At 41.8% G+C, this 25,178-nt stretch overlaps 1 protein-coding gene and 1 long non-coding RNA gene across 51 annotated transcripts in view; one reads left to right on the top strand and one right to left on the bottom strand.

The window, feature by feature from the left end:
• The window catches only part of TMEM63C (transmembrane protein 63C), a 75,474-nt gene that overhangs the window by 31,895 nt on the left and 18,401 nt on the right, over positions 1-25,178 (bottom strand). For 20 of the 50 annotated variants that reach the window (XM_034418199.3, XM_087873772.1, XM_034418195.3 and 17 more), the window contains 5 exons: positions 21,616-21,808; positions 7,046-7,121; positions 4,251-4,371; positions 2,655-2,895; positions 1,003-1,082 (listed from right to left, as the gene is read on the bottom strand). In XM_034418199.3, coding sequence (XP_034274090.2) covers positions 1,003-1,082; positions 2,655-2,852 — 278 coding nt within the window. In that variant the 5' untranslated portion in view covers positions 2,853-2,895; positions 4,251-4,371; positions 7,046-7,121; positions 21,616-21,808. The remainder of the gene's footprint in view (positions 1-1,002; positions 1,083-2,654; positions 2,896-4,250; positions 4,372-7,045; positions 7,122-21,615; positions 21,809-25,178) is intronic. The other 30 variants (XM_087873876.1, XM_087873828.1, XM_087873874.1 and 27 more) reach the window with 2 other exon arrangements.
• LOC148116410 (uncharacterized) lies at positions 101-11,710 on the top strand. Its single transcript, XR_015728902.1, has 3 exons — positions 101-240; positions 783-871; positions 11,632-11,710. It is a non-coding gene; the product is annotated as an uncharacterized LOC148116410 (long non-coding RNA).

A 25,178-nucleotide genomic window follows, 5' to 3' on the forward strand; every position in this document is an offset into this window, starting at 1 on the left:
CATTCCTGAGGCAAGTTATCAACCAGAGATTTCTTGGCTCATGGTTCACTGATTTATTTCACCAATTAACTATCATGTGATCTTCTGCCCAAAAGTATCTTACATCTTGCTCTTCTAATTTCTTATTTACTAAAATATGCCTTTTAAGTCCACAATCTTCCTCCAGATATCTTAATTTTCAAAACCTGGGCCGGTGGCAATCTCAGTTGAACTTTTCAGTACCACATATCAATGGATAAGGTAAGAGGTTAAATTTTTTTCCCCCATATTCCATCAGTGGTATAATTTCAGCCAGTTCTTTGGTATTGTCACCGTCTGATTTTGTTGCTGTTCCTTTTCTTTCCAATAGTGCAGTTTTACTATATTGATCGAATATAGAAACATTTTGGGTGGCAAGGTCTATACAACAGTGAAACAATTTATTTTTAGAAGTTCTGGGTTCTCCATCTCTGGAGGCTACAAAGAAAAAGTGAGACAGCTACTTTTTAATGGTGGTTCAACTGATTTTCATGTATGTTAGAAAGAGATGGACTAGATTATTTCAACTCCACAATTCTGGGATTTCATCTATATTAAGAATGTTATGGAGGTGCTTTGGATTGTTCCTCTTTTAAAAGGAAAATTTAAGGGAATTTAATTATTTTTTCTTCTACCAGAATTAAGGGACATTGCAAACATTTTTCACTGTCTACTAGTCATGTAGACTTAATGACATTTTTTCTATTATTATGCCAGTTTTGAAGCTTTAATCATACTGCCCTTGTGCATTATATTCTCAACAGAGCACCCATCAGTACTGATAATTTTGGACTACGTACAGCAGCCATCTCCAATCTGATGCCCTGCAAAATGCTTGGACTGCTAGTGGCAGGTAATTCTTAAGAGTTGCAGTCACAACATATCTGTGGGCATTAAACTGGAAAAGTCTGGTAAACAGCAAAATATTTCATAATTTTCTGTGCCTTTCAGCTTTTGCATCCTTTTAGAAAGGTTAGATTTTACCTGTCATTATCCATCAGCAAAGCGAGGCGCCCATAATCCCAAGCTGCTTTCCGAAGGCAGGAAAAGATGAAGAGAAGTACCTGCAATTGGAGAGAAGCATTATCGATTTAATGAACTTCTCCACTATGTAAATACTCCATTCTTTTCCCCTTGTCTGTGACAGAAATAGCAGTAAAAATGATAAACAACAATAATAGCTGCAGAATGGGATTTCTGCTTCCGTAGATTTTCAGAGCTCACTTAAATATTAAAACTTGGTTTTTGAATCGTTTTCTGGGTTTGCACAACTGACTGAAGTGTAACCAGGCTGCATTCATATGACCACAGCACGACCAAAGAAACTAACATTAATGAAGCTTAACCTGTGGTACAAATGCATCCATTCAGTTTTTAACAGATCTATATGTTGCATGTACCCTGACAATATAAATTAAAGATGGAAAAATAAACAGGCAGGAATTTTTATATGCTAATTCTGTCTTGAATAGCATGAATATATGTGGAATTCACACTAAGATACAAATGTGCCTCTCAGTTGAATTCTGAACTTGAGTTAAACTGGAGAAAAAGTGTAAAACAGTACAAAGTAAAGATGAGCAAGAAATTATGAATTCTCCTGCTTGTTTGTTGAGGTGGTCTCTAGATCAAGAGTTCCCAACCCCCGGGCTGTGGCCCACTACCGGCTCATAGCTTGTTTCAAACTGGGCCACGCGAGCAATGGGAAAGCACTTGCGCAAATGGAGCTTTGCATGTGAGCACTCTCCACTCGCATGAGTGGAGCTTCATGTGCAAGAACAAGTGCCCTCTGCTTGTGAGTCCTCCACTCTCATGAGTGGGGTTTCATGCGCGAATGCAAGGGCCCACTGCTTGCACAAGTGGAGCTTCATGCATGAGTGCAAGCACCTCCGTTCAAGCGTGAAGCTTCATTCATGTGAGTGGAGGACACGCATGACCACTGCTTACACTAATGGAGCTATGTGCACGTGTGCGCATACCACTCACAGCCCCCCTTTCCTGGGCTGGGGCTCAAGGTGGAAAGATTGGGGACAGCTGCACTAGATAAAATATATATACTGGATGGCTGGCTGCAGACCTACCTGGCCTGTGTGGAACACTGGCTGGGGTGAAGCAATGTTGCAGAGGGAAGTTTGCTGTCACCTGACTGAATGAATGGGGTTATTCCAGTGGTGGGATTCAGCCAGTTCGCACCACTTCGGGAGAACCAGTTGTTAACTTTCTGAATAGTTTGGCAAACTGGTTGTTGGAAGAAATCATTAGAGCAGAGAACCGGTTGTTAAATTACTTGAATCCTACCACTGGGTTATTCCTATTCATTACCAATATGAAGTCATACCACTCTGACTACAGGCCATATGATATGTTCGCCATAGCTTTAATATTCAGGAGAAAATATTTCTCTTTGTATCAGTGGAGATTTTTTTTTCTCAAGAGTTCAAGAAACATCTAAGGAAGAAACCAGTGAGAATTATATCAGGGACTGAAGGAGAAAACTGCCATATCTCATGCAATGTGTTTGATGTAAAGATATACAGTTGTCCAAATGTTACTGCTTGTCTGCCATTCCTACCTGTTATGGGTGATGATTTATGAACAGATAATAAAGGAAGATAATTTTTCTCCTTCTCACTCACCATCCAAAGGAGGAAGTTGAGAGCAAGTACTGTGGGCACACCACCAAACGGCAGCCCTTGCAAGACAGTGCTGTGGGAACGGGCGCTGAAGCATTGCTCCTCTGTAATGTTGGTCAGAGTATCCAGATATGTGAGAACATTCAGAGAGACGGAGTTTGTATCTTCTGATGAAGATGTGGTCATGATCATGTTGTCCATCTCAAATCAGTGGTCTCTTAGGGAGTTCTGCTGTGTAAAATACCTAAGAGTGAGTTAGGGGAAAAGAGAGAAACTAGGCTTCAGCAGGCTTTGAAAGGGGCCATGTCCATAGCTCTGGACACTAGGTTTCTGAGACTGAAAAGGGCCTCTCAAAGGAGACTTTCATATCTGAGGATACATTTATCCTTCTATAAGCTTGTTCTCTGCTGTGTCATACAGAGATATAGAGGACAGAGGACAGTCAGATCCTTGCTAAAACAGCCTATAGAGTTGTCAGGTAGTATTTTAACATTATCTTTTGAATGCTAAAGCCAATATATATATACTATTCTAAGAAGATGAGTTAGATGCCGGAAGTCCAGATGGAAAGTTAATATACCCAAGAACAGTTCATGGTCCCTAATGCCAACTTTGAGAGTGGAAGGCAAATTAAAAAGAATGCTGTTTTCAGCAAATGTATCAGCCTCTGATATTCCCTTATATACCATATTTTTTGGAGTATAAGACGCACTCCCCTCTAAAAAAGTGGGTGGAAATGTCTGTGCGTCTTATAAAGTGAATGTTGCTGAAGCCCCGCCCACCTGCTGGCCCCCACCCTTCGGCCTCTGCCTCCCAGCAATTTGCCTCCTTGCAGCAAACAGCAAGGTCAGTTTCAGCACAGCCTGATTAACACGAGCAGCTGATTGGCGGTTGGATCTGCCTCCCGGAATACCTCCTATCAGCTGCTGCAGGCTGCAGGGATCACCGCCACCCATCAGCACCATCGCCACCCATTGCCACTGCCACCTATTGCCTCCTCCGTGCGCCCCATTTTCCGCCTCCGTGCATCCTGTTTTCAGTCTCCGCGCACCCCATTTTCGGCCTCCATGTGTCCCATTTTCGACCTGTTCCAGGCGGCGGGGAGCACCTCCACCTATCCCCACTATTTGCTGTAAGGAGGCAAATTGCTGGGAGGCAGAGGCAGATTTTTTTTGTGCGTTTTCCTCCCCAAAAGCTAAGTGTGTCTTATACTTCGGAGCATGTTATAGTTCAAAAAATACGGTAGTATCCAGAAACTGGCTCATCCCAGGTTCAGCTGTAAGTCATTGTGATTTTGATTCCCAAGGTGTTTGCTTTTCCCAGGGGAGCCTGACCTTGCAGTCTGGCACTTTTCCCATTAACCTTTTCTCCATGTAATAGCAGAGCTCAAAAGCTGTGGGTCAGAAAGGTGAGCTAGCAGGACTCCCTACTCCCTGTTTAGGACTTCAGATCAATGTCTAAAGATACACCAGATATACCTGATTCTGCTTCAGACTCTACCCCCTGCAACGAGGGCTTCTCATCTTCATCCTGACACCTCATTCTCCTCCAAGGAAGAACCCAGGGCAATGATGACAGCCACTTATTAAGTAGACCTACCCCATCAATATCTGAAGAATTGAGGGTGAAGATTAGGAGAGATTCTCTTTACTAGCAGTACTTCAGGCTTTGGAATTAACATCCCCAGAAACCTCTGTGCTCGCTTTAATGGCATTTCATCCTACAAAATGAAGAAAAAGGAAAGATATAAGGGGAAAGCACTTTGAACCACAGGGTTGTTTAGGTTGTCTCTGTTTGCATTTTCAAAGTGACTAATATTAATTTTGGTTTTGGGGTTTTGTTTTGTTTTTGGCTTCTAAGTAAGATTGCACTTTTGTGATGTTCTTTCTATTAAACTCACACACACACCAGCATCTTTTGTCTTTGCTATTTTTGATGTTGCCTTTTCAGCTCACTTTTTAGGAAAGGTTGGATCTTTAAAATTAAAAATAAAACCACTGTATTCATATTGCAGAGCTTAACAGAAAAAAATGTTATGTTAGGGAAACTGAAAAACAAGTGACGCCCCCAAAAAGATAATGTTGTGTTTATTAATTATATAAACCAATTTATCCAGAGAGGCAGTGGCTGACTTTCATTAGACAGACATCTATTGGGGATACTTTAATTTGGACTGTTGCACTGAACACTGATGGTCTAAATGGCCCATTGCAGCTCTATTATTTTAATTGCTTCTATTATGTAAATTGGTGTTAAAAGGATTTGTATACTAATAAGAAATGATCAAAGAAACATGAAGAAAAACATTACATTGTGATATATGAATGGGTCAGTCAGCTAGTGGCACATTAGTAAAGTGGGTGAATTAAGAATGGGCACTAAGCCTTGTGGAAATGGAGCACCAGTGGATTTACCATATTGGACAGGAATTTGATAATTGTGGTCCAAAGCCTACTGGAAGGTGCTAAATTAGGTAAATCTAGTCCAGAGAATTGCAAATGTTAGCTTGGGAAAGCACGGGATCAAAATGTGGGACTCCAGAGAAATCTTTAAAAAGAAAGATATATTATGTACACTACTTTCCTGTGAGATGAGAAATTATAAGGGCAGCTTCACTGGGCTTGGGCTACCTTTGTAAAGGGAATATATTGCTTCTATGCAACGATCTTTTATTTGCCAACATGCCAATAATAGCCCATAAGTGGAAGCAAGCAGCAATACTCTGACTTGTCTCTTAAGGCATCTGGTATTTCAAAATGATTTTAGCTTCCAGCTAATGGAATGCCATCCTCTCCATTCCTGTTTTTAGTCTAGTATGCCCCAACTCCCTCAAATAGGATGGTGTAAAAGGTAATTGTAAGAAATTTAGCTGACTCTCTGCCAACCTCCCAATGATTAGAAAACCTTTTAATGGCAGAAAGCACTAGAAACACAATGCTCAGATTGATCAGATACCTTGTTTCCCCCAAAATAAGATATCCCCTGATAATAAGCCTAATCGGGCTTTTGAGCGCATGGCAATAAGGCCAAGTGCTTATTTCAGGGTTCAAAAAAATATAAGACAGGGTCTTATTTTCGGGGAAACATGGTAGTCCTGTATCTCTAAACAGATACAATTCAAAACAATGGAGTGTGCAATCCATCTCTCCCTCTATTCTTCCTTTTTTCCCTCGTCAAACATTTATCCTATCACTAGGTCCAAAGGGACATAACACAGGCACTAGGTACACTTTCCCTGCTCTGGGCAGCCTCAGAATACAGAATAACAGAATTGGAAGGAACCTTGAAGGTCTTTTAGTCTATCCCCCTGCTCAAGCAGGAGACCCTATTCCATCTCAGAGAAGTGGTTATCCAGTCTTTTCTTAAAAGCCTCTAGTGATGGAGTAGCCACAACTTCTGTAGGCAAGCCGTTCATTCCTTCTTGTCTTGCCTTATGGTGCTTTGAAAAATAGGTTGACCCCCTCATCTTTGTGGTAGCCATTCAAATATTGGAAAACTGCTATCATGTCAACCCTAGCTCTTCTTTTCACTAGAGTAGCCATACCCAATTCCTGCAACCGTTCTTCAATCATTTTTGTTGCTTTTTCTCTGCACTCTTTCCAGAGTCTCAACATCTTTTTTATAATGTGGTGGCCAAAACTGGATGCAGAATTCCACGTGTGGCCTTGTATGTTTAGTCAACTTTTTCCCTTTCTCCCATGTTCAGAAAATTGTCTTCTAGTTATGTTTAAAGCAAATACAAATCCCATCTAAGCAGGAACCCCGCTCAAAATAGGAAGTTGGTGACACTGGGGATGGAGCTAGTATGCATGGTCACATCCTGTATCAGGCAAAATGCCAGCCTGGGGGCACTCAGATTTGGACATTCACACACAGTTATTTTACCTGAGAATAACATATGTTGGTTTATGTTCCCACATCATTCCAAAGAGATCTACCAGAGTTTTTTTCTAAATGACACTTGTAGCATTTTAACGCCCTTGACACAGACAGACATAAGCCTGTTTGATTTGGTTCTGATGGTTCCTAGAACTCAACCTACAGTAGCTTTAAACAGATGGATGTGTCCACCTTCAATTCATTCAAAGCCATTATTACAAACTCATTAAAGCCATTCATTCATTGCTCCATCCACTCCTAAATTAGACACCCGCACACAGATATAACTAGTACTTTTCAAATGCATTGAATGATAATGCACACATCTCCCACTCTGACTGGTTGAGAATGGCAGCAAGTGTAATAATCACCCCTCTAGAAAGCATCACACCTGGAACAGCTGTTCTTGAGAATGAAGGTTCTCCCAGCAACAGAGATCACTTCCTCCTTATGTTCCGACAAGTTTTACAAAGCACCTCTTTACCTTTCTTGAACAGCAGACTCACGATACATACCAACAAAGGATCATCCCACGATTCAGGCTTGGTTCCAGACACCACGGTCGACTCTTGCCATTGTATAGTAGTTAGTCTGTGCCATTATAAAAAAGAAACACAAAACTAAACCAGTAATTCTAGCAGACCAAAGGTGAACAGGCTCTGTGTCTCCAGCTTTATTCTTTGTAAGAATCCAGTGTAACTTGTCTTGCCACACCTCACCATCCCTTACAAAGTAAACATTTGTGGGTAGAGGTGGAAATCTCTTGTTCCTTGTGACACTGCTGGAACACTTCAATTACATTGTGTATTTAGTATTATTATTCTGCAGCGGGGCAACAGCCAGTCAGAGTCTGCTTTCAGTACTGGCCCTTTTTTGTTTCTAAACCTCGAAACCTATCTAGAAAGACAATGGCTGGGAGTAAGTTAAAGACGTTATGGGTTTCCTCCTGTGTTTGGGGAAGCAGAGGAAGGTGAAGCCAGATGGCTGCCCAGCTGAGCTATACTCCTACCTCCAGGTTGTCTGAGAGTGCAGTTCCTTGCCTCCTCCTCCCTTTGCTTCCCTTCCCTATGTAAACAATTCCATCTGACATTGCCAGTTGCTTTTAATAATTCATCTCCCTTTGGTTACCAAGGAAAATGGCTCTGGACCATCAGCAAATAATTAGAGGGGCTCTTAGCAACCAGTAGCTCAGTCCTCTGTTACCTTTCCAAGAGCTAATGACAGGACCATTTTTAGGGTCAGCCAGCATTCGGTCTGTTTCTATGTTTTCTCTTTACAAAAAGCATATATCTGTAAGCAGTGAAGTGGAACATGCCTGCAAGAGTTTTCAGCCATGTGCAGGGTTATCTGACTGATCTCGTTTCTATTTCAAACAGATCAAAGCAGCAAACGTGGTGCCTCTCCATTTACCTTACAACAAATCTGTGACATTTGTTTAAGATCTCAGTTTAAAGTGATCATGGCATTGAAATCTTCCCATTTTAGTTGAATTAGGAGTTTCTCAATTGTCAGGTTGTGCAAGCCCACAATACGTTCCCCACTGTCAGCTTTAATTTGCCTGATTTCTGGGTTCATATGACATATTAAATCATGAATGAAAAATATGTCCTGCAATTAAAAAAACACACTGAACTAAAGTATGGTTGGCTGATTTATGGTGCAGTGTGTCATGTGAAGGCAGTAGCAGGCAAGTGTACATATGTACAAAGTTACTATTAATTCATATGGACAGTGAGATGGGTGGCATAGCAATTTAATAAATAAACACGTAAACAAGCATGTGAAAGTACCTGAATTGGAACTTATTTCAGAATTCCACTGATTGCTTATACAGAAATATCTGATATGGGAAGTAAGTATGTGGAAGTATGTGCACTAAAAATGGCACAGACATAAAATTGCCTTTATTTTATATGCTAGGTTCACCCTATCGCCCTTATTCAAGGTCTGACTAAACAATAAGCACTCTTCAAAGTGCTTGATTCTTTCATTTTTGTACTGTAAAGTCTCTCTCATTCTAGACCTTGGAGAAACAGGACTTGTAGAAAACAACCAGAACCAGAGATTTTGTTATTAGCAAGTCAGGAACAGGAATGCAAATGGGAGAGAGAGAAAAGGCCTTACCTCCTCACTATAGCAATAGCAATAGCACTTAGACTTATATATCACTTCACAGTCCTCTCTAAGCGGTTATTGTGGCTGGCCAGTGGCCTGCGCGGATCGTGGCTGATCCCAATGACAAGGAGGCTGGTGTGGGGTTGCGCCAGCAGCCTGCGCAGCCGGCGCTTGCGTTGGACAGCGAGGAGGCTGAAGAGGATGTGGTGCCAGAGGCAGAAACTCAGCCAGGGCCTTCAGAACCTCCAGAGGCTCCTTCAAGAGAGAGAAGTGGAGGAGCCTCTCCTCAATGCTTGAGCATGCAGGGCTGCCAAAAGGCAGGAGTGGCTACTCAGGAGGAGGAGGTCTCCTCAAGAGTAAGGTTTGGGGATAATTGGCCACTCCCTTAGCCTATTTAAGTCGTATGCAGTTAGTAATTTCTTGCTGGAAACAACATGTAATTATTACAGAGCATTTTGGAGAGTGAATGTCTTATTGTATCTTGTTTTCTGGGCTGGTTGCCAACCTTTGCCGGACTTTGTTTATTCTTGGTACGTTATAACTTTGATAAGGACCGTTGGTGTGTGTCACAATCCTTGGGAATCTGGAGCTGGGGCAGAACAGCAGTTTACAGAGTCAGCATAGTGCCCCCGACAATCATTTTACTAATCTCATTTTACAAACAACAAATTCCAGAAGCTAAAAGAGCTCAAGCGAACAATTTTCAAACTCTACTAAGATAGGTCAGTCTATAACCAAGCAGAATATGACTATGTGGTGCACCCTGATTTACATAACTTTGACAGATAAATGGTGTTAAAAAGAAGTTTGTTCTATTTTGGTGATAGGCAAATATCCTTAATACGTTGCTGCCACCATCTCAAAATGACAAAATTAAGAGCTTTATTGCCTCTTACTAGTTCTTTCTTGAAGGTCTTAAGAGATGGAGAAATGGCTTATACAGGTTATTATTGTTTTTTATTATTTATTATTGTTATTGATGTATGTATTGCACCCTTTCTTTTCTTCCCTCTATATCGGTTTTGTGAGCTGGTTTTTTGACCTCAGTGCCAAAAAATCACTTGAAAATAAACAAATTCTGTTTCTCATTTATTCACAGGACTAGTGAATCATGAGCAATTACAATTTTGCATTACAATAATGCATCAATAAATTGTATAGAGTAGGATAGATTGTTTCTCTTGAAGGTCCTGACACTGCTTGGCTTTTTTGAGATCCATCAAGGTCAGTTAGGTGCTGCTCACTCCTATTCTCAGTCTTGTAGACCGGCTAGCAGGAAATCACAGTTCTGCCAACTGTGACTTCTTGCATTTTAACAGAACAACATGTTAATATTTCATCATGCTGTCAAACAATCACACTGTTTTCTTAATGTAATCAACCTGTTTCGTTCATAAGCAACAAAAGAATCCAGATTATGATAATTTGCCATTCCCTCCTATGATTTCCAGCACTTTGTTCCTTTTTCCCCTCTCATTACAAAAATCTATTAAAAGGGAAAACACAGAAAGGAATCTAGATACTATGACCTAATATCTAAATTAAAGCTCGGAAGAGGAAATCTCTGGTTCCTATGTCCGATCCAAATTGGATCCTGTAATATCTAATATCTAAACCAGTGAGCCTGGAATAATACATACTGAATGCCAACTGTTGTGTTGTAGCTGAGCTTCCAATAGAATTTAGAAGTGTAAGGAACCAGAATAAATATGTTTGGCATTTTTTGAAATCTACAAGTTTTGAAAACAAATTTGTTTTCTTGCTTTTAGAGTTATGGTAAAACATTAGTTTGCTGGTCCTTTGTGCTACAGAATTCTGTGCAATTTATATCATTTGGACAATAAAAGCAGAAACCTACCTTACACAAAGCAAGCCTCTGATTATGTAATTGAGCATTAACTACTCTGAGCAGGTGCATCTCATTCTTCTTCAAAATAGCTGGTTGTTGTGATTTCCAAAGATTAATAAGATATTCTTTTTCAGTGAACATAAATTAGCTGACTCTGGACTAACATATGAACATATGAATGGATGTAAATTTATATTTTATTCCCAACTGGCATGATTAAAAATATGTACATGAAGACTCCGAAGGTGATTATTTACATTCTTTAAAAGCCATACCAAGCTTGTTTTGCATAGGTATAGTTTTATTTACTTAGATCTATTCATAAACCTTCCTTCCCTGCAATCATATGAAAAGATGAACTCTAAATCAATGACAGATCAAGTAGGATTTAATGGAGAGGCAGTTTAAAATGCAAATGTGAAGATTGTTTAGGAGTCCTAAATATTAAATATTCAACTAGGTTGTCTCTTCTGTTATACCCTTTTCCACTGCTCTTGCAGCTCCTGAATCCTGCATATCAGGACTGAAAGGCCTGCCTCTGTTTTTGCAGAAGCAGAGGGTGTGACTTAAGATTTGTGTCCAATTAGCTGTTACTTGCTAGACAAATGAATGATGTTTATCCATATATGTGACTTTGGCTGCTGAGAGTGCAAGGTCAGGGGAGATCTCTCAGGAAAGAGAGGGGGAAGTTGCAGTCAGAGGCACTGAGTCAGCTTACCAGACGAATCAATACGCAGCATCAACTAGGAAAGACCCATCAATAAATGCTTCTGTACACAAGCATCAGTTCATGGCTTGTGGGTCAATTGGGAAGAAAAAATATGGATGATCTCCAATGTCATGGGGCCAGTACTCTTTTATCTTTCAAATGACAGGAAGGGGATGTGAGGCTAAACTCCTTTCAGAAGTAAAACTGGCTTGCATTATGTGAACTGCACAACTGAGCCTTGGGCTCCCCCTCCTTTTAGTAAATTTAGTAAAGTTTCACGTTTTATTTTTCTGTTTCAAATTAACATTTTCTTTCAAACTAGCCAGTTTATTGCTAAATTAACAGGGGACAATCGGGTTAATTTAAAATAGGGGCAGCCAGCTGAATCTGTCCATAGTGCTCTGAACCTTATTCTTATTTTGTGCCAGGAAATACAGAAGGAAAACACCAAAATAATTATCTGATTTGTGAACCACAATTAAGAAGAATCTATTCTGTAATTCCATCTGCTGCAGCTGAAGTTGAAAAAAGACATAAAACTTCTCTGGAAATGAAAGACTATATGCAGATTATGTGGAAAAAGGAAATCCTTAAGTTTTTCTTTTTCTTTTCTGGAAAGCAATATATGATTTTTGAAGTCCTTTGATCCTGCTATTTGTTTCCCACCATTAACAATTAATGCATGAATATGAGTGTATTTAATACATACAAAATATAAAAATTCCCACAAATATATGTTTGTTTTCATCCTTTCTCATTTAGTTTCTAGTTTCCATGTCTCCCTTCTGTTTTGTTTATTTCCTATCTCTATTCTATAATCTTTTATTGTTAAACAAATCAGGGCAACCAAAAAAAAATTGATTAACATCAGACAGTATTTAATAATGAGTATTTAATAATTATAATTTATATAATGAGCCGTGGTAGTGCAGTGGTTAGAATGCAGTATTGCAGGCCAATTCTGCTGACTGCCAGCAGTTCGGCAGTTCAAGTCTCACTGGTTTAAGGTTGACTCAGCCTTCCATCCTTCCAAGGTGGGTAAAATGAGGACCCAGATTGTTGGGGGCAATATGCTGACACTGTAAATTGCTTAGAGAGGGCTGTAAAGCACTGTGAAGCAGTATGTAAATCTAAGTGCTATTGCTATTGAGCATTTTATGAAAGAACATGCATATGGAAATCTGAAATGATGAACAAAAAAGAGCATTAAATCTATCTAGAAAGAAAGTTTAATGTTTTCACTTAAGCTTTCCCAGCCTGGTAAACTTCATATGTGTGTGTGTGTGTGTGTGTGAGGGATCCAAAATTGTTTACCAATATACTTCTGCTTGCCAATATAAGGCCCAATGCTTATTAAAGCATTCTAAACTGAATACAGTAATCAAAGGCTGAAGTGCTTCAAACAGGGGACTATGTAAAGGGAGATAGGTAGATAAGAAGTATGAAATATAAATAAATAAAATTATCCCACATGCAACCCCCAATTTTACCGGAAGATAATGTAGAAGAATTTGAATAAAAAACTACAATATTTAGGATAATAAATAGGCACATGCCTAAGCTAGTAGATACCCATCAAATGTGTTAAGAAAGGATACAGTAGGGGCTTTGAGTAAAACCTTCAAGATGATGTCCAAGAAACAAGAGGAGTATTATCCATTTTAGAGTATTACCCATTTTAGAGTATTACCAATTTTAGATCCTAAAATACACTATTTTGGGTTCGTTAGGGAGTGAAACTCTGTTAGAACTACACAACTCCCATTTCAGAATGGTAATTCTTAAGATTCAGTCCTCCTCTGTGTTCTTCTATAAAGAAGGTTAATCACAGAGTATTTCAACAGAAAAAAAGAAGCTTGTGTAACCTAAGGCGCTCTGAGAAGAAACAGTGTTCTGCTTAATTATGTTAAACGTTTTCTTTTTCTAATGACCAAAAAATTGGTTCCAGCATTTAAATCTCACCTCCTCATTTCTCGCCATCAGATCAGCCTCTATATAGGTCTGCTTTTCTTAAAAAGATGTTACCTAGTTTTGACCCTCAGGTAGGAAAATATTCTGTGTTACTGATCTAAGGCTCGTTTCTTGCATGCATGAAAAGAAGCATGAGTGTGAGATAAGGCAGCTTTTTTAAAAAGTTGGTAACAGTAAACAGTAATCAGAAAATGAATGTGTTTTCATTTCCATGCATTTAGAAGAAAGCAGCCCTCTTTTATGGAAGCTTCTGCTTATTACAACTGACATAACACATCTGTGCACTTGACTAAGCTACAAGAACCATATTTTTAGAAGGTTTCTAGACTATCCACTCACTCTTATTGGGGAATATTTCCTTTTATCTTGCTTCTTGTTCTCTAAGGAGAATATGCACCAATAGAAGAGAATATGTGTGATTCAGGATTGAACTGTGGAGTTCTTGGTGCGTTCTGAGCTTAATTGTTTGTTGCAGATGCTTCATTACCCAATTAGGTAACATCATCACTGTGAGTGAGTGTGGGGTTTATATACTTCTTCCATGTACTGTATTCATGCATAACAGTAGAATATAAATAATGCAATTGCACATAGTGTTTTTACAAAGAATCCAAGTCTGTTGGCCAAGATTTTTGGTACACATATCATAAGTAAAATTTGAGACACAGTACGTGCCAAGGTACATATAAAGTCTTCTCTCTTGTGTTTTGCTGTGCATTGGCCTCTATCCAACTGAACATGCAAAACTTCAGCACGGGGAGATGGCAAGCTAGTACTATGCCACAGCCAGCTACATGGGCTTTATCACAACACCACAACCATTTCAGTATCCACAAGTTAACCCAATTTTCTCCAGTGACATTTCTCTAAATATGTTTAATTAGAATTCCAATCAATACCCTCCCCTCAGCCGAAAAAACTTGCTTACTTAAAAAATAAATAACTATCCAACAAACCTCAGCTTTTCACCTGCAATATTCTAGCAAATCTCCTGGGTCTTTATTCCATTCATTTTCCCAATTCCACAAATGCAAGATCTTTCTAGATTAAACAGCACTACAGTACCAACTGAGAATCCAGTTACCAATTGACACAGATTTTGACACTAATCTCTCCATTGAATAAATCTTTCCGTCTTCTGTTAAACAACTTTGCAATAACAGGTGCTGGCATCTCCACTGCAACCGAAGCAGCAAAGAACTACTGTAGAATAAAATATGTCTTCCCCCGACTCTGCAGATATTACATTGCTGGCCTCAACACAATGCTTTTCACATATGTTGGACTTTAACTTACAGGATTTGAGTGAAATGAAACCCAATATCTCTGGAGAGAAGAAAATTATGGAAAACTGCATCATATTCCTTCAGCAACATAAATGTCACTAGAGCACATGCTGAGACTAGGAAAAGGCCAGCTATCCTATTTTCAAACGGAGAGATTTTTGAAGATAGAATTTCTTGACAGATCAATACTGCTTGAGTTTCACATACCCTTATACTAGACCTTTACTGCAAATGGCAAAAACAGTAGAAGAAGGAGTGTGTAGCCCTACCATCTTCCTTACAAGTTCAACATTATGTACCTATTCATGCTTGTCAGAACTGGCATTTCAATATTCCTTTTATACTGAAATGTACCTCTGAACTTAGGGGTACATTTCTTGGCTATCTTGACTGACCAGTGAAATGCACCTAACTATCTGTAATTCATATTGTTTTGTATTACAAAGATGATCTCAGTAATTTCAGTACTTCGTTTCTTGTTTGTTACTGAAATGTGTCACTTCAATAATAAAAGGCAGGCTTGCCAGGAAGACCTACAGTATCTGATCTTGCCTGTATTTGAAAAAAAAAAAAATAACATAAAATTCACAGGACAAAGCAGTTCCTTGGCCATCAGATAAGAAGACCCAGAGTTTATCCATCTGCACTGCTCTGAAAATCACTCTCTCCATGGGCTTGTCAAATCTATCACTGCTGAGCATGCTTGTTTTAATGCTGTGTCATCTTTTGGAAAAAGGCAGACCTCATTATAGAAATGTAAGTACAGAGTGTTTTCACATCATTATGCTTTCATCTTTGCAGGCATAGATCATTTCAGTGCAGTTTCAGTACACAGAAAGAACAGCAAGGGCACCAATACCTCCACACTATTGGAAAAAATAAGGGATATTAGATCCAGGGCGGTTCCCCCTGCAGAATTATGGTGTCTACTGAACAGAAAGCTGCTATTGAATGCTTTGGGTCAAACTGACACCTCTATAAATGGAGGGCTGCTCCACAAGGGACATTTATGCTAATTTAGCATGGTACCAGGCAGCCTACTTCTTGCATTCTCCTTCTCCTTGTGCAGTCGAGGTGATTCCCCCCCCCCCAATGTGTCTGAGTTGCAGATTAAATTTCTATTTTGCAATTTGTAGTGCTGAAAACCTTAGGGGTAAATCGTTATCCCATTCATGAAAAACTCCATCTGAACATGAAGTTCTCTGGTGGATTTCAGAGCAATCTTAGTGAATGATTCTTCCAGTCACTTCCTAGTCAATTTCACAATCCCTGCCGGTAAAAAAAAAACTGCTGTGTTTGATTGTCTCTGTTTATATGAACACAATGTGCTAAATGCTTGCTTTATCTTGCCTCTCAGCTCAAGTGGGCCATTGCTATCTCTCTGCACGATTCACATAGATATTCCACCCTGCAACCTACAACCGTTATTATGGCTCTCATGAAAAGCCTCTGCTTGCAAAACTACAGGGCCATGACACCAACAGAGCTTCCAATAAGGGCTGAGGTCCATACAACTTATCACCCCAGGGTTTTTATTACAACCAATGTCTATACACATACTGCATGTACTGAAAATACCCAAAATTGATAAAATGAAGACTAATAGTTTAATTTTCCCTCTTTGATATAGAATAGGGCCGTTGATGGCGAACCTATGGCATGGGTACCACAGGTGGCACGTGTAGCCATATCGGTGAGCACGCGAGCTCAGCTCCGGCACACGCGGCCCTTCTGGGCCCACCAGAACTGGGGAAACAGGCTGTTTCCTGCTTCCGGAGGACCTTGGGGGTGGGTGGGTGGAGAAGGCCCACTTTTCTCTCTCCCCAGCCTCCAGAGCCTTTCTAGGAATCTGGGGAGGGCGAAAATGACCTTCCCCACCCCACCCCCGAGGCCCTCCGGAGGCCAGAAATGGCCCATTTGCCAACTTCCGGTGAGACCGTAAGTTGGCAAACTGGGCGTTTTTCAGCCTCTGGAGGTTGCCGGGGGATGGAGAAGAGCATATTCACCTTCCCCAGACTCCTAGAAAGGCTCTGGAGGCTGGGGAGAGCAAAAAATGGGCCTACCGTGCCATCGCATGCTAGGAGCGGGGGGGTGGGTGGGGTGTCATGCATGCATGTGCAGGGGCAGGGCGCATAGTATTATGGGTGTGGGGATATGCACGCGTGACATCCCCCCCTCGCTCCTGGCACGCAATGGCAAAAATGTTACCCATCACTGGAATAGGGGCATTTAAAAATTTTTTTGTCAGGGGCTGCTATAGTTGAAGGGTGGAGCAATGACCTAAGGTAACCGCCTTCTCCTAGGCTGGAGGCAGCCTTAACAGTTTAATGATTTACTCTGCCTGTTCTCAGCATTCTGAGCTCAGCAAGAGCAGATTTCAAAATACTTTGAGAGGGTGAGACTGGAAACAGGGCCATCTGGAAATGACAGACTATTAATGTCTAACGACTTTAGTTCTCTTGGGAACTTTCTTTAAAGCAAAGATGTTGGAAGGGGAGATCTGGATGTTCTCTGGTTAGAGGAGATGAGATCCTCATATTATGTCCATCTCCCTACAAATAAACAACTCCATTTGGTTTTCGGGAAGATTATAGTACCCAAAATAGGAGGCCATTCTGACTGTCAGCAATAATGGCTTATCTGAAATGTTTATCCTATAGATGCCATAGCACCCAAAGTACTTTGGGTGCTATGGCACCTGTAGGATGACTGAAATAAAAAGATAATCTGAAATATTTATATGGGTGAAATCTTGTTTATGATTGCCAAATCTCACCAAAATTCACTCTTTTTTTCAACAGCTTTATAGTATGTCAGGAGCAAGGTATCCAAAGCTGACAATCTTATTAGATTGGTTTAAAACAACCCCACATTAACTAAAAGATCAATGAGCACTTTTAAGTACTGTCAAGACCTACAAACCAACTCTCATGTGTACAGATAAAGACAAGGAAGGTTTCTACAAGGACCTGGATTATTCAAACAACACATCAGTGTCAAACTCACCATTCTGGAAGATTTCAATGCCAGAGTGGGGACCAACAGAGACAACTGAGATGGAGTTCTTGGGAAACACAGGGTAGGCAACTGAATAGCATGGCTTGCTGCTTCTGAGTAAATATGTCGAGCACAATCTATGCATTGTTAACATGATGTTCACAAAGTATAAAACTACCTGAATGGATTCCAGGTCCAAACACTGGCACCTGACTAGGTCATAGTATGACAGCATGATATTAAAGATGGCACCATTACCTGAACCATGCGAGGTGCTGAGTGTTGGACTGACCACAGGCTGGTCTGGTTGGCCTGCAACCTAAACATAGTCCCTCTACATTTTAAACCATCAAGAAAGTCATTCAACATCAGAAGATTATAAGACCCAGATTAAGCCCAACATTTCCAAGATGTACTTAATGAAAAAATCTCCAGCAATTTACCGCTTGTAGGAACATGTTCTGAAAAGTGGACACAGTTTAAAGGTATCATATAGACCAACATTTCCTGGTTGGTGGCCCAGTGCAGGGGGAGGGGTGGAAGAAGGGATGGTTTTGTGCAAGAGGCAGGTATGTACATGCATGTGCGGGGACAGAACAGCATGTGCACAGCTTCATTTGTTTGAGGGGCAGGCATGTGGATCCGCTGCTTGCACAAGTGGGAGTGCACGCATGCACCAGCCCAATTCTCATGCATCCCAGTTGCATATGAAGACTAGTTTGATGAAAAACACGAGACCATTTCAGCAGCCCTTCAAGCCAAGAACAAGGCTTATGCAGACTGGCAGAACAATCCATCATCTATTTCAAAGAAAGGCAACTTTAAACATCTGCAGTCCAAAGTACAGGTAAAACTGCAAGAAATGCAGGACAAGTGATGGCAAAGAAAGCTGAGCAGGTAGAACTTTATGGAGACATGCATGCCACCAGAAAGTTTGTCAGTATCATGAAGTCAGTTTATGGTCTTTCTAAATCACAATGCTCCCCCTTGCTGTCATGATCCAACATTAGGAAGGGCTAAAAAACCACTGGGCTGGACATTTTTCCAATCTGTTGTGGTCCACCAGCAGCCTGCGGGGCTGGCAGCAGAGTTAGACAGTGAGGAGGCTGGGGAGGAACATGGGCCAGTCGTGGAGTCTGGGGAAGGCTTGGACAAGGGCTCTGCATTGGAGGCAGAGATGGGGCCATCTGGGAGTTATGTATGGAATCCGGAGCCTCCAGAGTCGGACATCAGAGAGGCAGAGGAACAGGGGGAGCCTGTTCCTAGTGCGCGCATGTGCACAGCTGTCAGAAGCCAAGAACAGTTAAAACAAAAGGGACAACTCGGGAGTAAGACTTGGAGATGAGTGGCCCCTCCCATAAGACATAAAGGAAAAGCAAAGGCACGTCCGCCTTTGCAGGAAGCAACATTGTGGATGGTGTACTTTGAAGCTCCATTTTTGACTCTGTGTTTTCGTATGGCCTTGATAAGATAATTGCCAATTAAGTCTTTGGCAGAGTGTCAAATAAGATAAAGGTGGGTGTTTACCAGCCTTATCCGAAGGACTGTGGCAGACTTTTGTTGGACTATTTATAAACTCTTGGTAATTCAGCACGTGCTGTGAATGAAAGGAATTCACAGCCGTTAAAATAAAAAAGGGGGTTTGGGGATTAATTGTGTCTTTTTTACTTTATATCAGGAAGTCTAGGTCAGAACACAATCTAGTCAATGGGCTGTCCAGAGTTGATTCTGATGTTTTACAGTAGATTCCTTGGCTGCCAGTCTTAGATGCCCTAGACTTGCCTCTTATTGATGAGATCAAGGAAGTGACTTCATAGGTGAAGTTAAAGCAACAGGGCAGGATGGTGTTCCTGCTGAGATCTATAAAGCATCAGACCAAAATGCCTTACAAGCAGGGGTGAAATACTCCCAGTTTGGACCGGCTCAGGCAAATAGGTAGCAGAGATTGAGGCTAGTTCGCCGAACCGGGAGCAATGGCTGGCTGGCCATGCCCCCGAACCGGTCCATGGCCCGCAGTCCTGCCATGCTTGCCTGCCTTCCATGCTGTCTTCCTGGCATCCCGGTGGCCAGGTTGCGAAGGCAGGCAAACAGAAGCCCATGTGGAAGGCAGGCAAGCCTGACAGGGCTGTGGGGAAGGAGCTAGCACCTTACTCGCCCCCCCCACTCAAGCAGCGGCTTCCCTGCTCAGTCCCGACAAGCTATGCATCCATAGTAATGGGGTTGTTTTGTTCGCCGCGGTGGTGCTTCGGGAGGGCAGGTGGACATATTCATTATAGTTGTCAGCTGCAGACGTCTGCCTGCCCTCCCGAAGTACTACCACGGTGAACAAAACAACCCCATTGCACTGCACCTCCTTCTGCAGCCAAATGCGCCCAGCTGTGCGTGCCCTTTCCTCAAATGGGCTATGCATGGGGCGCTTGGAGAGAGTGAGCAAGAGAGCTCTCCAACCTCCATTTGTGTGTGTGTGTGTGTGTGTGTGTGTGTGTGTGTGTGAGGGAGGGAGGGAGCGATCTGAAGCCGAGGCACCCAAACTTCTGGCAGCGGCGGGGGCGGCTTCTGAGCAGCCCTGAGTCAGCCAGATCCACCTGATCTACTCCGAGTCTCGCCATTCTCCTCGCCCCCCCCACCTCACTCAAGCAGCAGCAGGCTCTGCGGGACAACAGCACCTCTCATTTTTCCCACAGCACGGCGTACGCTTACTATCTCTGCTTGTCTGCTTGCAAGCAATGATTTTCTCTGCTTCTCTCAGGATGCTGGTGCAGGCACCATGGATGCATAGCCTGTTGGGGCTGAGCAGGGAAGCCGCTGCTTCAGTGGGGTGGGGGTGGGGGCGAGGAGAATAGCGAGACTCAGCAAGTAGGTCAGGTGGATTTGGCTGACTCGGGACTGTTCAGAAGCCTCCCCTGCTGCTGCCAGAAGTTTAGGTGCCTTGGCTTCAGATCACACACACACACACACACACACACGAACAGAGGTTGGAGAGCTTGCTCTCCAAGTGCCCCATGCACAGCCCATTTGAGGAAAGGGCAAGCAAGGCTGGGCACGTTTGGCTGCAGGAGGAGGCCCAGGTGGAAGTGGCTTTTTCAGCAGCATCCCCCTCCCCTCTTTGGATCGCCCTGCAAGGGGGAGGCTCTGCCTTTGCAGAAACGGGATGGGTGGCTTGCACGGAGGATTGGTGGGGGGGGATGCGTGGCCCTCTGGGATGAAGACAAGGCAAGAGAAGGCTCCAAGGTTCACCTGGGCAGTCAAGCCAGAAGGAAACTCAAAGCGTTGGGGGCTTCAGAAAGGCAGAATGTGCTTTTGTGCAGCTCCTGGCTTCTATGACATTCTGTGAAAGACAGAATGTGCTTCTGTGTCAAAATGTGGAGCTCCTGGCTCTAATGGTGAGTGACGTGAATGATGTCAAACTGGTCACGCCCACCTAGTTACATGACCATCAAGCCACACCCACAGAACCGGTAGCAAAAAAATTTAGATTTCACCCCTGCTTACAGGTGTTCCAAGACATCCAAGAGATATTTTCCCCATTCATGATTTACAAGATGACCCCTGAGCCATTGTCACACAAAATACTCTTGCGGAAAACTTCATCCCATCTTCCTAATCTTCCATACATTCACGGAAGGACAAAGGCTAATTTCAGAGCCAGAAAGTATTCTTTTTATGGAAAAATACATTTATGCATCTCTAGGTAAGTCTTAAAGGGTTCTTGTCTAAATCCCTGAGCCATAGTCACAGCCTCAGCAGATGATATTAAACTTAGACAATTCAGGTTTACTTGGTATAAAGCCCTTGTATCTAAGCTCTTAACTGTGGTGTAAATTAGCATTTTGTTGAAGAAAGTCACTGCCTCAATTTTAGACTGAAAAGAAATTCCCCACCTTCAGCTCTGAAAAGTTCATATATTTCAAACAAGAATTTCTAAAAGACTGCTATACTATATATTCAGGATAAAAGAGGGCTGAAGACTCAACAAGAGCTGAACTCCTGGTTTTCATCAAATCTGCAAGGGCAGAAGCCAAAATAAACTCTTCAGGTTGTCTGGTTACAGGTTGCTGAAGGAAATCCTCACACTAAACAGCACAGCAGATTTCTCCTCCTCAACTTAACTCCCTCCCTCCCTTCCAAAACCCAAGTCTTATGGAATTTGCCACTTACCTGACAAGGATCAGTGGGTCAGTCCTGAACGCCTGCTATTGAGAATAACAGGGGATGAAGGAGGAGGGATGCCTGGGTCTTGATTAGCAAAAGGTCTCCTTAATGTCTCTAGCTCAGTGGGCTTCAGTAAAGTTCCCACAATCAGTGTTGGAGCAGATTCTTGCCTTTAAACAGCAGTAATGTCTTGAGGGCCCTGGGGACAGAAGCGGAATGATGTGTCAGTATCGCTGAGGCTGCTACACTACAGACGCAGCTTATGATGCATGAAGAATTGGCTGCTTTGTTTTCCCTCCCTCTTGCTTATCTGGAAATGGGAAGCTCCCTTGTGTTGGCAGGCAACAGAGAGTTGGATTGGCCAACTGTCCAGAAAGGCCTGTTTCTCCTTTTCTAATCACAATCTAAGCCAAGTCAAGGAAACAGCGAGAGACCCCATCCTGGAAAAACATCCCTGAGAAACAATCAGTCTGCTCTGTCACTTTAGCTGGCTTTTTGCCAAAGGCAACCACTATCTGTACTCTCTTTGCATTTTGCGTATCATGCTCAGCTGAAATGCGTAGGTCAGGATAAGTCAAAATGCAAGTTAAAACAAATGCATGGATGTAAACACTCAACTGCCCAATCCTCTTCTTGCTGCAGTAAATCTGTCCAGTTTGATTCAGTTTTTTAGTTACTGTATTTTTGCAGAAGGAAGATTGTTGCTTATGGCAAGCATGTATGGAAGAATGGATGTAGATGATACCCAGAGTCACGGGGCCTGGGGATGATGAAATATCACAGTTACACATCCATCATTATGCCAAAAAACTGGCATGATTCTGAATCATCAGAGAAAAAAGATGATATAGATACCACATCTCAACCCTAGAAATAAGATCCACCTGGGTTTCTGATCTCTGTTTTGCAGGAAATATGATTCATTACTTTAAAACCAAGATGGAAAGGGAGGGATTGACCACAGGGTAATGATTCAGTCTGCTGCCTCTTAGAAAATGCAGGACCCTTCCCTAGTGTAGACCAGATGTAATTTCATGGTTGTTTCTTTTCAATTAAGTATCTCTGACTACTGAAGAAAGACATGTTTAAATCTAATATTTGTGCCAAATAATTCCAGTCATAAAGAAACAGACATTTTATGGAAATTGTGACCTCAACTCATCAGTGAACACATTGCAGCTTGCTCTTGAAACCAATTATCCCAACTAAGATGAGAGGAAGGCTGTAAGCCCTCATGATCTAAAAGAGCCCAAATTCACACATTCCACTGGCAGACACACTTGCTAAGTATACATCAATGTCAACTATACTTGTCCAGCCCTTTATGTTCCTGAGTATTTGCAAATTTATTTTTCGCCTTCCTGCTCTGAATGTGAATGAATGGTAGTGCAGATACAGTATACTACCACCATCAAAAGTACAAGCTTCTGAGCATCACAAAGACCATCAACGGATTGCATTAATGCAAAATCAGACTAAGGGCCATATTCAGTAGAGTAGTAGAATGATGGTTTACATCTACGAAGTCTCAGTCTCAAGCTTTCCTAGGCAGGATTGAAAAACACCGAATAGCTATTGCTGATTTAAACTTGCTCTGATTTTTCTTAGTGGTCATCAGCAAAAATGATGAAAAAGAGAAACAAGGACAAGGAATAGTAAAACCCAAGAGCACATCCGTTGTTTCTCTTTTACAATATTCTGAAAGACATTAATTAAAGCAAATGTTTCTAGGGGATTAGGGACAGGTAGCTCCCAGATAAATACCACTGTAATGGCTGCTTTTGAAAAGTTTTGGCCCACTTGGCCTATGGAGCGGGGGCAGACAATCTCTAGGACCTTTTGGTTCAGGGATGGACAACTATGGCCCTTTTAACAATCTATGGATTTCAACTCCAAGAATTCCTGAGCTAGCAAGTCCATAGGTCATAAAGGGGCCATAGTTGTCCTCTGTTTTAGTTGATAATCCCCTGCATATTCCGTGCTTTACCCATATTCCTAGTTCAGTTTACAGTGCATGATGTATCTGCAAAGCACTACACAAACGTTAATTAGACCGCAGCATTAGTGTGCACACACCCTTCCCAGAATTGCAGTAACTTGATATTTGCTTGGCACTGCCCTCTCTATGCGTATACAGCTAAGTATTAGCTAATTTTTCTTCCGCATCATCACAAAGAGTAGCAAATAATATTGGCATTGTCAGAAAGCATTGCCCAGCTCAGGGGAGGTTTTGGCATGCAATGTAAAATGTTTTTTGTTGCCAGCTAATTATGCTAAGAAATTTAAAGGCACTGGCAAGCCATTGTCCTACTGCTGTTAATAAACCTACATAGTTGTGTCCAGGAGGTAAGGTCAACTTGTGGGTGCCTTTCTCTTTTTATGGTTGGATACGGCTGGCTTACGATTTTTCACAACTTGTCAGCAATCTTAATTTAAAGATAACACTTAAACCACGGTATATTTAACTATGTTTTATTGGATAAGTCAAAATCCTTATTTAAAAGCTATAAACTATGATTTGAAATCCAAAATAGCTGGATCCAAAGAACATGTTGAATCCAAAACAAAGAAACCAGTTATATTGTGGTTGGTTTATTATATATGGCGTTGGATCATCATATTTTATAATTTTAATTTTTCCTCCCTCAGTAGCAATTTTATACATGCTCTAAACCAGTGGTCCCCAACCTTTTTATCGCCGCGGCCCGCTGAGCGCGCGCAGGGGTGGGGCCATGGCCCAGGAGCTTTTGCGCAGGCCCATTGCGCACGGCCCAGGAGCCTTTGCGCTGCAGCGTTCCTGTCCCCCGGCCGCTGCGCGGCCCGGTGCCAGGTACTCCACGGCCCGGCACCGGTCCGCGGACCGGGGGTTGGGGACCACTGCTCTAAACTCTAAAGAGCAGGTTACACCATTAAGATGAAGCAGAAATTGATTTATGGTTTGAATTCTATTCATTTGGTACTCAGTCTGGTATCAATCGTGGAGTCTTTTGCATACATAACAAAAACAGAGCAATATTACATCTACATTTTCCAAAGAAATCCTGTTGCAGCATCCCCATGGTCATGTGATCAACATTTGGGTGCTTGGCAACTGGCACGGTCCTGGGGTTATGTGATCACTATTTGTAACCTTGCCAGCTGGCTTCCTACAAGAAAATCAGTGGAGGAAGCCAGACTTGCTTAAGGATCGCATGATTCACTTAACAAGCACAATGATTCACTTAACAACTTTGGCAAAAAAAGGTCATAAAATGGGACAAAACTCACTTAACAATTGCCTTGAAAATTTTGGGTTCTTTTGTGATCCTAAATTGAGGACTACCTGTATATGCAAAAGGGATGTGTCATGAAAAAATGTTCAAATGATTGCTAGCTAGCCATTATTAAACCTTATTATTTCCTATATCTATTTTATTGTCCAGTTCTGCAAGTGAAAAGGAAAATGATTTGTTCAGTTTAACTGGACTGGAAAGAAGTGACAAGCTTCCTTCATTTGGGTGCATTGGACCTAGTCTAAACTGGGTCACTCTGTACTTACAATTCATCACAAAAAACAATCACAACTACAG

Source organism: Pantherophis guttatus, chromosome 1 (genome assembly GCF_059756535.1).
Source record: "Pantherophis guttatus breed Tessera chromosome 1, ASM5975653v1, whole genome shotgun sequence".
NCBI lineage: Eukaryota > Metazoa > Chordata > Lepidosauria > Squamata > Colubridae > Pantherophis > Pantherophis guttatus.